We start from the raw sequence: 12,361 nt of genomic DNA, 5'->3' as shown, positions 1-12,361 counted from the left end.
ACAATCGGTAACTCTAAAAGGCTATCTCGTCTGGAGTTTATATAGACCCAGAGATCAAATTATCTCCAGGTGATTCATATTTTCAGAACTAATTATTGGAGGCATGAATTGATGAAGCGCAAATGGATGCTCGATGTGTGGCAGCCCTTGACGGGATGTGACTCCTACTGCTAATATGATAATTAATTCTAGTAGAAGATAAAGCATACTCTATGCCACTTTTGAAAAGACATGCGTGAATGTATGGTGGTATCCACCACATGGATACAGTTTGAATTTCAATTTTCTCTAAAACCTACATAACAGGTATGAGTGGTATGACTCAGATCGTATTCTATTATTACAATTAAACTTAGTTTAGCTCGAAATATGGCTTATGTTGCTCAAAATATGATTTACGCATCCATTCAAATATCGAGTGCCACTAACAACGACGAACTTTATTCATTTGCACCCAAGATGATTACAAAGTTCAGTTAAAAAAAAAAGAGAAAAAAGAAAAATACATCACTTCTTCGAAGCACCATCGATACGACTCATTTTAGAGTGACATGTTTTGCTGTCGGCAACCTCTTCAGTCTGGATGGCCGCATCAACCTTGCTCGGATCAACAAGGTACCGAGATGCTCTTGCAAATCTTTCGATACTGTCTATTATTACAACCTTCAAACTTTTATCTAGGAGGTTAGTCTCTAGAAGCTCTACATGCACGACAAGAAGATGCGGCTCAGCCATTGCTTTACACCTCTCAAAGTCAGTGAAGAATGCCAACTTGCAAGCCTGGTTTATAACTTTGGCTCCTCTCTTTACCAATCGATCCACTTTCCAATGAGTCTTCTTAGTCAGAAGCTCCTGGTCTGTGAGTCGGCCATGAAAAAAAAAGCCTCCATTTCTTTTTTATCCCTAACTTCCTTTTTCAGGCGCTGCATTTCTGAAAGAGTCGCCTGAAGCTCGGCCTAAGGAGCGAATGGCTTCGAAGATACTTGAGTCTCTTTGGAGGTGGAGCCTCCACCCCTCCATGGTATTTTCTCTCTATGGCTGGCCCTATCTGAGATCTTGATTCTTTTGGCTGAGCCTCTGCTATGGCTCCCTTGAGAACAAGCCACGAAGGAGGTGTAGTCGCAGCTTCTCTTCCCTCCAAATATTCTCCTCAAGCACTCTACGTCGTTATGAGCTTGGCGCCAATCCCTCTCAGCCTTAGCCTCTATCTCTCGAGATCTATAATCCTCCTTCGGTCCTTCTAATCTCATCATCACGATGGTTGATTGTTTCTTGAGCTTCGTGAAGGGCCTTCTCAGAAGAGTTGAACTCTCTGGTCAGTTTAGTGTTGGTTCTTTCTGTCTACTCTAACTGGTACTTAGCAAGTCCATCTCCTTCTTCGCTGCTGTAAACTCTAGTATAGATGCATTAAAAGTAGAGCCAATGAAGCTGGCCAGATGATGCCCAATCTATACAAAATTAACATCAAGGCTATTAGATGCTGCAAGTCGCAAGAGATAGGAAAGAGAGATCCAAAAACTTCCTTACATAGGCAAGGGACCTGAGAGTGCTCGCCATCCGTTGCTGAGCCCCTTGTTCTTCAAGAAACAATTTCTTGATTGGAGAAAGAAAATTTTTCAACAACTTCGCTGTAGATTTGAGATTCTCCACCATGGGCAAAGCAGTGAGCACAGGCTATGAGGGACCTGTTTGAGAAGCAGCCGGAAGAAGAAGATACATAGTAGACACTGCTTGCTCTGAAGGATTCTCAATTTCTATTATGTCCATTGGAGCCTCTTCCAAATGAACCTCTTTCAGATGACCGACTGTCTCCTTCACCCATGTACCCTCCATTGGAGCCTCCTCTATTGAGATCTCCTATACTGGAGTCTCTTCCATCAAGATCTCTCTCATCGAAATCTCCTCCAATAAGACTTCCATCGCAACCTTCAGAGAGAGGACCATAGATTCAATGACTAAAGGGGGATTCACATCCTCCACAGTTGTAGAATTCGATTCGATGACTGGAGCCTTGACATCACCAGACATCGGAGCTGGAGGACCAGCCAGTGGAGTCTTAATTTGTCTTTTTCAGGCTAATCTTGGTTCAAGCTTTTTCACAAACCCAGATTCTTTATTCTATCACTAGGAATCTGCTGGGAGTCTCGACAAAAATCTGGAGTAGAAAAATACTTGCGATTATCTTTTGATGCATCCGTAGGTCAGATTTAAAAAGAGGACGGAAGAGAAGATAGAAAGCAGTCGTTTAAAGAATTAACCCTCGAGAAAATCACCAACTGAGTGATCCCATTAATTGTGGTTATTCGCGACAGTTCTTCGTCAAACTGACGTCATCAAACTCAAATGCCAAGGGCGCATGGTAGCATGAGCATGCATATCCTCAGATCTGAGGAATCACTTGAAATACTCCTTTCGTCTGATTCTCGAACTCAGGAGTAGAGAAGTAGTATACGGTAGTATCTTGAATGCCTTGGATCTAATATATTGTCATTGATACCTCAAATCAATAGTCTGTCCATACAATCGCCGATCCAAGCGCAAAACTGATGTGCGTAGAACAGAGCTATTTATCTCTGATCTGTTGCACGGGCTATTTATCTCGATCGGCCTTCTATAACCTCAACCGATCAACTTCCGAGCACGTACTACAGCTGTGCATCCCGAATGGATGGGTTCAAGCATAACCAACTCCTTTGATTTTGTGGGAGCAATTAAGGATGAAAATATCTTGTCTGCTATGGCATGTTGAATGATCCTACAATCTTGGAATCGTACGATCTCACAGTTGTTCAACCAACTATTCGACAAGTATCAATATAAATCACCAAAGCCTTAAAGATCAAAGTAAATTAAGCAATTCCTCTCAAAAAAATTGTTGCTACTCATTTTGTTCTCTAAATTTAACTTGAATGTCGGAGGATCCTCACAAGAGTAAAAATTTTATATTTAAATTTTTTTTGTAGGTCACTCTAGCACTCCCAATATCAAAATCAGACGTCTGCCTTTTTATCCTGCAGAAACGAATCGAGCAATAGATTTTATTTAATTAATTTATGGAAACGAATTCCTCTCGCTTTTATGCCGATTTTGGAATAGAGATCAGGACCCATATTTCCCGAGACAAAACCCAATCGGAACCAAAGAAACCCTGCAATCTCTCTCTAATGCTCTCCTTTCCTATAAATGTCTGAAGCAGACAATGAAATGAAAAAAAAAAAAAGCGACAAGAAAAGAGAAAAAGATCAGGGAAAGATCTTACCCTTAAATTTGTTCCGTCTTTCCTTTGTTTGCGTTGATATTTCTTATGTTTCCCTCCTTTTTCCTATATTTTTTCCATCCTCAAAAGTCCCAACCGGACGGCCGAGACGATGGCTGGGGTTTGCGTTGGTATTTCCTTTCTTTTTCTCCTCCGGTGCATGAAGCTTCCGCCGGCCAGATTGCCACCGCCCAGACCCTCTCCCTCGACCCCAACCTCATGCTCTCTTCCCTAGCCGCCGCCTCTGCCGTTCCCTGCCTCTCCGACCTCTCCACTTCCCTCTCCTCCCTTTGCCTTTCCCAGTCCGAGAACCCTTCGAAGCCTGCCGTTCCTTCTCCACCGCCGCCGCATCCGCCTCTACCCTTCTCCAGTGGCGTCGTGAGTCCATCGGCGAGGCTGTTGGTGGCTCCATCGGCGAGGCTGTTGGTGGCTCCGTCGTCGGGATCCTCGTCTCAGCCCCTCTTCCTCGAGTCCGAGAACCCTTCGAAGCCTGCCGTTCTTTCTCCTCCGCCGCCGCATCCGCCTCTGCCCTCACCCGACGGCGTCGTGGCCGCCGGCCTCGCCATCTACGACACCATTCAGGTGATTCGTGCGCGACGTGGCACTTCCGCGAGGTTCCGGGAGCACAGGGAGATGGAGGCCGACCGCCCTCTCAACACCGTCGCCCGCCATGTTTCCTACGGTGGCCAGGACCTCGTCTTCGCCGACTACGGGCTCCTCTGGAAGCTCCCTCGCCTCCTCTCCAGCTCTTTCCGAACCCCGATCTCCTCTCCTTCCCCGCTGCCATGGATTCCCAGAATCCCTCCGTGCTCTCCTTCGCACAGATCTCCGAAAAAGAGAATGAAACATCTTTCGTTGTTTTCGTTGATTTTTCCGATGTTTCCCCTGGTTTTTCCTCTGTGTTTTACGGAGCTTCCGGGAGGTTCCGGCGCTCGCGTAAGCTTCCGAGACTTGCTTAGAAGTCTCAATCGGTGGGAGGCTCGAAGCGGCGGATCGTGTGGCTTCCTCCCACTTTTTCCAAAAATACCACGTGTCTAATAACTGGATACATCAGTGCATGTCAGCGCATGCCACGTGGCGTACACAGAGAGAGGGGGCGCGCAGGAATATAGATTTCTTTATATAATTTGAGCATGTACTTTGTCGATTGAAATCTGAATTTGGGAAGTCAGTTCATCAAGAGGACCTTGAGTTTTAATTTTTATGGATGCTGGAAAACAGACCTTTGCTTGTTTTATTTTGGGAATTTTTGTTCCATATTAACCACACACAGATTCTGATAGGTAAATAACTGGAAAATGATGCAAAAAATGATTTAGAAACAAATAGAATTCCATCAATATATGATCTCATTCACAAAACCTGAGGTTGCATGAAACAAAGGTTGCATCTGAGGCTGCGGGAATTCTTTGTGACTGCTTTTCGTGAACTTTTTTGGGCCATCTCAGGTCTGTTGAGTTCCCTTTTGGAGCTTGGGTTTGGACTGTGTTAGTTACCCTCCTTTTTCTCCTTTTAGATTTCTTGTCTTTTATATTTCACATCACCATTACCCCAAAAAAGGAAAAATATTGCGAGAGAGAAGAAATTCAGGGGAGAATTTTTTAGGTGTCATTTGGCCAAATACTTAGTAACCGCTTAGCACATGAGCATCAATTTAGATGAGATAAGAACGCACTGCGGAACAAAGAATCACCTATGTCAGCTCTCAAATAAAACAATGCAATATTTTGAATTCTTAAATAAAACCAAGAAAAAAATGTTTGGAAGAGATGGACCATGACTCATCGCCGCTTATACCAGGAACTAAATGTCCAAGAAGATAAAGACTAGGATGATGGAGGTAGTCGCAAATCCCTATATAAGGAGGTGAGTGCAAGTTCATGTACTCCACACCTGAGGCATTCTAGTTTTAGAGATAAAGCTCATTTATTTGAGATATTCTACATGGGGAACGAAAATATTGTTTCCATCGCTGCCATAATTGCATTAATCCTTGGAGCCTTCGTAGCAATCCCAACAGGTAATCTCATAGCAATCCTTGCATTTCAACTATCCATCGTAAAATGAGAGAGGAAAAAAGAAGAAGCTCTATATTATACTGAACAAATCCAGGATACACCATAGCAGCACTTATTTTGTTCCATCTTATGAGTAGGTACTTGGTAGGAGGCAAGTTAGTTGAGCTACTCTTAAGTTTGGGATGCTTGGCTTGGTCAGTTAACTAATGAGATTATATATTATATGAGCTTCCGCTTATACTTCTTTAAGCCGTTCGAGATTGGCTCCTCCATTAACAAGCTGAGATCAAGCCATTGCACTGGCCAATTGAGCAATCAGGAACATATATTCTGGTTTTTTTAATTACTAGCTCTGTCAAGCCAAACCGGCTTTGAAGGAAGTAGGGAAATATTTCGGTGAGGTAGCATAGCTAATTGTGATACAACCTGATATAATCTAGATGGGTTTAAGATTTTGTTTGTGTTCTGTACATACAGAATTAAAAGCTTGACTTGTTTTGTTCCAGGGGCGCAATTGATTGGTGTTTGTTATGGAATGGGTGGAAACAACCTGCCTCGACCAAGAGATGTAGTGAATTTGTATAAGTCAAAGAACCTTAAGGCGATGAGGCTTTTTGAACCAAACCTAGATGTTTTCCAGGCCCTCAAGGGTTCCAACATTCAACTCATGCTAGGGGTTCCCAACACTGATCTCAAATTATTAGCCTCTAGTAGTTCAGCAGCCAATCACTGGGTGCGAAAATATGTGAAGGCCTATTCCTCTGGTGTTTCATTTAAATATATTGCAGTTGGCAACAAAGCAATCCCTGGAAATCAAGCCCGGTATGTGCTTCCTGCCATGAGAAACATCTATTCTGCTCTATCCTCGGCCGGCTTACAAAACCAAATCAAAGTCTCAACTGCAGTTGCCACAGGACGTGAGATCCTTAAGCAGTATTCTCCTCCCTCATCTGGTAGATTCTCTTCTGCTGCAGCAACACATTTAAGAGCAATAATCCGATTTTTAGTTAACAATGGAGCCCCACTCTTCATAAATGTATACCCCTACAGAAGTTATGTTGGTGATCCGAACCATATTGGGCCTAACTATCCATTTTTTAATTCCTCAAGGACTGTGATACAAGATGGACAGTATAGCTACCAGAATCTCTTTGATGCAATAGTTGATGCAGTTTACATCGCATCGGAGAAGTTGGGAGAGCCTAATTTGACTGTCGTAGTATCGGAGAGTGGTTGGCCATCGGCTGGTGGTTTCGGAGCAACTAAAGAACATGCAAGAATATATAATCAGAATTTAATCAACCATGTTGGTCAAGGAACACCAAGGAGACTTTGGAAGTCCTTAGAGACTTACATATTTGAGATGTTTAATGAGAACCAAAAGTTACATGGAGCAGAGCAAAATTTTGGGATGTTCTACCCAAATATGCAACCAGTCTACCCCATCAACTTCAATTAAAATATGATTGAGGATTGTAAATAAATAATAATATATGAAAATATAAGATTGGGAGCATGTAGTGTCTAGTTTTTCCTTCTTGATTGTATGTCCTTAGGAAAATCCATGCTGTGTGTCCTTAGGAAAATCTATGGTGTGATGAACGTCCTCCTACTTGTAATATTTCATAAATAAATATATCATCATGCAACTTGGATTTTGAGATCATATATTATACTCAAATGTTGGATATTTGTAGTAGCTTGTTTTTCAATAAGATAATGCTGGTTATGCCGCCTATATAAATACTCAAAAAAAACTCAAAATCAAAATTTTTCTCCATGAATGTGCTAATAAGAGAGATGCTAGCTTCGGGACCCAAGTAATTGCTATGAATTTTGTTCATATTAGATAAGGTCATCCATAATATCATATGCTCAATTGTCTAGTGGCTTCCTCAATAATCCGCCTTGACTCACTATCGCGGTGCCAACTATAGGACTAAGGTAATCTTACAAAAATCTTGTCCTTGTTGTATTAGGTTGTCCACAATTAATATCATAAGCTAATTGTTTAGTAGCTTCATGAATAATCTCTTTTCTCACTCGAGGTGCCATCTATAGGGCCCAAGCAACATAGTGGAAACCTTATCTCCATCATATAATGAGTGAATAGGCTACTCTACTTTTTTACATTGCATTGATAGAGATAAATCGAAGTCGATTCTATTTTTAATATATATTATTAATTTAATATTTTATATCTATATCTATTATTAAGTAATCATAAGTTTTGATTACCGTCACTCCCAATCTCAACCTCCTTCCTGGGAATGGCCATTAGACAAGTATTTTGGGTGCCCGACTATTTTGAACCTTAACAATAAGATTCATTTAGCAATATCTTATGATAGCATTTAGTGATCTAAATGGGATCACCACAATAATATAAAATCATCATTGATCTAAATCCTATGATGATCTAATCTCCTATGATCTAAAATCTCTGTATTTGCTAGATTATGATCTATTGATTAAAAATCTTCAGACATCTACAAGTAACCTATTTGATATGCCATATGAATCCAAGATCACTGGCCATATAATACTAAAATTACCTATGATACATTCCATAAAAATATATTTATTAATCATATAAAATATATTATAATAATGTATTAACATATTTATTAATATATTAATAATTAATATAGTTTACAAAAATAGATTTTTTACTCTTATAAATTATTAATCATATAAAACTACATTAGTTATTATTATAGAATTAATATTTTTATTTATATTTATAATATATTATTTTTAATATGAATATTTATTTTGATTAAAAATTAGATAAATAAAAATAATATATTGAATATTTTTATTATAAAAATATAAAATATAATAAAATATTTCTACTTCAATTTTAAAATTATCATTGAATCGTGGCAAATGATTAATAATATATATATATATATATATATATATATATATATATATATATATATATATATATATATATATATATATATATATATATATATATAATTGGAGGATCAGCGGATTTGATTTTTGAACTCCAAACATTTGGATGGCCATTTATACCCTTTAAACCCCATATATAAATACTAACACAAAACCCTAGCCATCCTCTAAGCTTTCCTATTCAGCTGCCCCAAGCCTCCCACCCGATGGAGACTCCTGAGGAGCGAGGATGGAGAAAAAACAGGGGAAAACTGAAGGAAAATCAATGAAAACAAAGGAAAGAAGGAAGAAATTGAAAGGTAAGAGTTTTTCCTGTGTAGATCTGTTTTTTTTTTCCTTTTCGCTTCTTTTTCTTTTCTTTTCATTCTCTTTTTGAGAGATCCGTGGGGAAGGACTGCATCTGAATGAGACTGGATGGTTTCTTCGTTTCCGGTTGGGATATTTTCTCGAGCATAGAGTTGTAGTGGTGTGAGTCAGTTCCTTGAGGTTTTGAGAGCTTAATCTTGATAGAAGTATGACATTTTATAGGGTTTGGGGATTTTTGATGGAAAGGTTTTTCTTTTGCTACAAAATTTTCAATTCATGGGGTTCCGTTCTCATGATAATATAAATAAGAAAATGTGAATATGATGCCAAATCTTGCACTGGCTAAACGTGATGCACCAAATGCATGCATGTCATGGTAGCTTGCATCGGCCACCACCGAATGAGATAGACGAAGACTCAAGGCTCATGGTTTAACATATCCTTTTCTTTAGTTTTTGAACATAAGCTTTAGCTTTGTGAGATAGGAGGTGGTCTAATTGTTTTGAAAGGATGGATAGGAGTCATGCTCGGAATCAGAGAAATCAATTAGTATTTGTGATGGTCAATAATCTATGATTGGGCCAATAGAAATCTATTATTTTTCATTTTTTTCTTCTAGATATTTCGTAATAATCTATTATGCGGTCAAAAGTGATGCATCATGTCCATTTTTTCGGCATTGAAGCATTGCTTTTTTCGGAATTGAAGCATTGCTTTTTTGGATTCATTGTCTTGATAATTCATTGTAAATCACTGCTTCTAAATTTTAATTTTATGTGATATTTCAAGTGATTAGGCATGTTCGGATAGCTGAATAATCTGACCCGAATAAATGTTAATGAAACGGTTGGGGTATCCGGTGGGTTTATTATTTTTTAATGAGATGGGTTTGAGATTATTGGATAATTTTGTAATCGGGTTTGCAACAGGTTCGTATAGTAAGATTTTAAACAGATTTAGATACGGTAGGGCAAATTTTGCAAATACCCTATCCATTGCGATTCCTAACATAATAATAGTCATGATATGCTTCATTTTTCCTATAACTTAAATTGTTCTTCCCTTTGAATTTTGTTCGCAGGCTTACCCTATCAAATGTTCAGAATAGATAGCATTGGTTTGGGAGGTATTGGGAAGGAAGGGTATATATGATTTACTTTTTTTTGTTTCATTATATTAATAAAAGGTATATATATGATTTATATTAATAAAAGGTATATATGATTTGCTTTTTTCTGTTTCATTTTATACTTTGCATAATATGCCAACAGATGCCAAGACGAATTTCAGTCGTTGGATGACTGGCGTCGGTAGGCTTATACACGGAGGAAAATCAAAACCATATTTATCTCAGTCGCATATGGTTGAAGCTTCGCTCCGCCTCACCGCCCGATCCCTCGTTTAACTCATCAAATCGGTCAACCCCGCCACCCATTCTGCTACCCGCGAAGCCCAGCAGCTCCACTTCGTTGTCTCCAAAGCCGGCTTCATCTCCAACGAGTTCATCTCCAGCGCCCTCATATCCCTCTATTCTGGCGTTGGGTGTATCGACAGTGCCCGCCAACTGTTTGATGAAACCCCCATCCAGGGCTGTTGTCCTCGACCGTCATGGTTCGGGCCTATTCCATCATGAGCTATCCCATGGAAGCGTTGGATCTTTTCTGGCATATGATATCTGTCGGCATTATGCCGGATCCTGTGGCTCTGGCGACTTCCATTTTAGCATGCCGTCAATTGGGCCATTCAGGCCTGGCGAAGATGATTCTCATGGGTTCGCTCTGTGTAGTGGGATTCAGATTGATGCATTCGTTAGCACTGAATTGTTAAGAATTTATGCGGATCACGGTGAATTAGAACTTGCGCGCAAGTTGTTTGATGAGATGCCTACAAGAACTCTTGTTGCATGGAATGCTATTATTCATCAGTATGTGAAGCATGATTTGATTGATGTTGCACGTCAGTTGTTCTTGGAGATGCCAAATAGGGATGTTGTTTCATGGAACACTTTGATATCTGGGTATTCTCAAGCAGGGCATTGTCGAGAGGCCTTGGTGTTGTTTTGTGACATGGAGTTGTCTTCTGTGAGGCCTAACGAGCTAACACTATGCACCATTCTAGCTGCTTGTGCTAGCCTGGGTGCTTTGGAGACTGGGATGTGGTTACATGCTTACCTTGAGAGAAATAATATGAACTTTGATGGGTGCTTGGATCATTGCCTGATCGATATGTATGCTAAATGTGGAAGCATTGAGAAGGCAGTTCAAGTGTTTGAGAAGATCCCGATAAGAAGGGATTTGTACTCATGGACTTCAGTGATATGTGGGCTGCACTGCATTGGCGAGCCGACCATGCCCTTCGCCTCTTCTCTCGCATGCAAGAAGTGGGAGTCCAACCAGATGATGTTACTTTGGTTGGAGTTTTAAATGCTTGCGCCCATGGAGGACTTGTAGATGAAGGTTGTAAATATTTCCATTCAATGGAGGAAGTTTATGGTCTCAAACCCAAAATCGAGCACTATGGATGTATGATCGATCTTTTAGTTCGTGTGGGTCGATTAAAAGAAGCACTTGATATCATTGTTGGAATGCCAATGGAGCCTAATGTAGTTGTGTGGGGTACATTGCTGAGTGGTTGTAGGGTGCATAATAATGTGAAGCTAGGTGAAATTGCAGCCATGAAATTGTTCGTGTTGGATCCATGTGATCCATGGGTTCGAGTGATGCTATCTAATATGTATGCAGAAGCTCATGATTGGGGTGGAGTCATGAGGCTCAGGAAGGAGATGAAGGGGGATGAGATGAGGAAAGCACCAGGGTGCAGTTCAATTGAAGTGAGTGGTGAAGTTCATGAGTTTCTTGCAGGAGGCAGTCTGCATCCTCAGCATGCAGAGATTTACACAATGTTAGAGAATATTGAAGCTCAAATGTAGATATGGTGATGCTTAATATTTCTAACTCCATCATAAAGATTGTGCTCGCCACTGTCCCAATATTTATTATATTGTCTTAAATGTATCAAGCCAACCTATTCTTTCCTAATTGAAAGTAAAAGAGGATATATTGAATATACAGTTTCTGAATTTTTTCCAAGAAGATGCTGCCATCTCACAACAAAATATCAATAGGAATCTGTTGGATGACTTAGAGCACATTGTCGAAGGCGATTTTATCATGCAATAAATTCCTCTTTTCAAGCTGCAAGGAACCAATTTTGATGTATATGTATCGCTGCAAGCCTGGATTTGCACCACTGAAAAATATATTTTTTTTGCTTCATTTGACAGTGAGCTCCGGTGTATCATTATCAGTATCTATGTCGGAATTAGCAAGACCTGCAACCTTTGTAATAGTTGAGAAAGGGCAGCTGATGCCCTTCAGGTGACCCTCGCTTGTAGGGTTTATTTTAGGAGATCACAACACAGATTGTCCAAGCTCTGGATAGGGATCCTCAGGACTATCCCTGCATTCTCATATGATTCAAAATCAAGAGCCAACGAGCTGAGATGTTCCCCTCCCTGTATGATGATGCTTGAAAACCTAATGGACAGGTTGCTAATTTCTTTAGAATCATGATTTCGATGCTGGAGAAAACTCAAAATTTTCTATAATATCCCTTTAAATATTTTAATTTATTATTTAAATATTTTAATTTCTTCATTATTATGATTTTAATTTTTGATCGTTGGGCTTCTAATTGTCAACGGCCATATGCATTTAATCTAGTTTTTATTTTATGACTGTTGGACTCCGTATTAAAGATTCTGACCATTGAATTTCTCATTAAATATTTTGATAGGTCAATAAAAATTCCAACGGTCCCAAATAGTCATATTAGATGACTATAAACAGATCATCTTGAG

General features: G+C 39.7%; 2 protein-coding genes across 2 annotated transcripts; both read left to right on the top strand.

The window, feature by feature from the left end:
- Window positions 1-5,074: 5,074 nt before the first annotated feature.
- Window positions 5,075-6,733, top strand: LOC140856063 (glucan endo-1,3-beta-glucosidase-like). The gene is made up of 2 exons (XM_073253239.1): window positions 5,075-5,276; window positions 5,781-6,733. Exons 1-2 carry the CDS (start codon window positions 5,201-5,203, stop codon window positions 6,731-6,733), a joined length of 1,029 nt encoding a protein of 342 aa, XP_073109340.1. The 5' UTR covers window positions 5,075-5,200.
- A 1,629-nt stretch (window positions 6,734-8,362) lies between these two features.
- LOC105042238 (pentatricopeptide repeat-containing protein At5g08510) lies at window positions 8,363-11,697 on the top strand. The gene is given in 6 exon segments (XM_073253727.1): window positions 8,363-8,495; window positions 9,584-9,628; window positions 9,774-10,076; window positions 10,079-10,266; window positions 10,269-10,824; window positions 10,827-11,697. Coding segments are annotated over 6 exon segments (1,767 nt in total). The 5' UTR covers window positions 8,363-8,425; the 3' UTR covers window positions 11,432-11,697.
- Window positions 11,698-12,361: the final 664 nt, after the last annotated feature.

The sequence above is a fragment of the Elaeis guineensis genome, chromosome 3 (genome assembly GCF_000442705.2).
Source record: "Elaeis guineensis isolate ETL-2024a chromosome 3, EG11, whole genome shotgun sequence".
NCBI lineage: Eukaryota > Viridiplantae > Streptophyta > Magnoliopsida > Arecales > Arecaceae > Elaeis > Elaeis guineensis.
The sequence above is the reverse complement of the archived record's forward strand: the minus strand, read 5'-3'. Positions and strand labels throughout refer to the sequence as shown.

Coding starts and splice junctions, on each gene's coding strand:
- LOC140856063 (XM_073253239.1), top strand. CDS start 5,201: ATGGGGAACGAAAATATTGTTTCCATCGCTGCCATAATTGCATTAATC. Junction 5,277..5,780: donor CTTCGTAGCAATCCCAACAG/GTAATCTCATAG, acceptor GTTTTGTTCCAG/GGGCGCAATTGATTGGTGTT.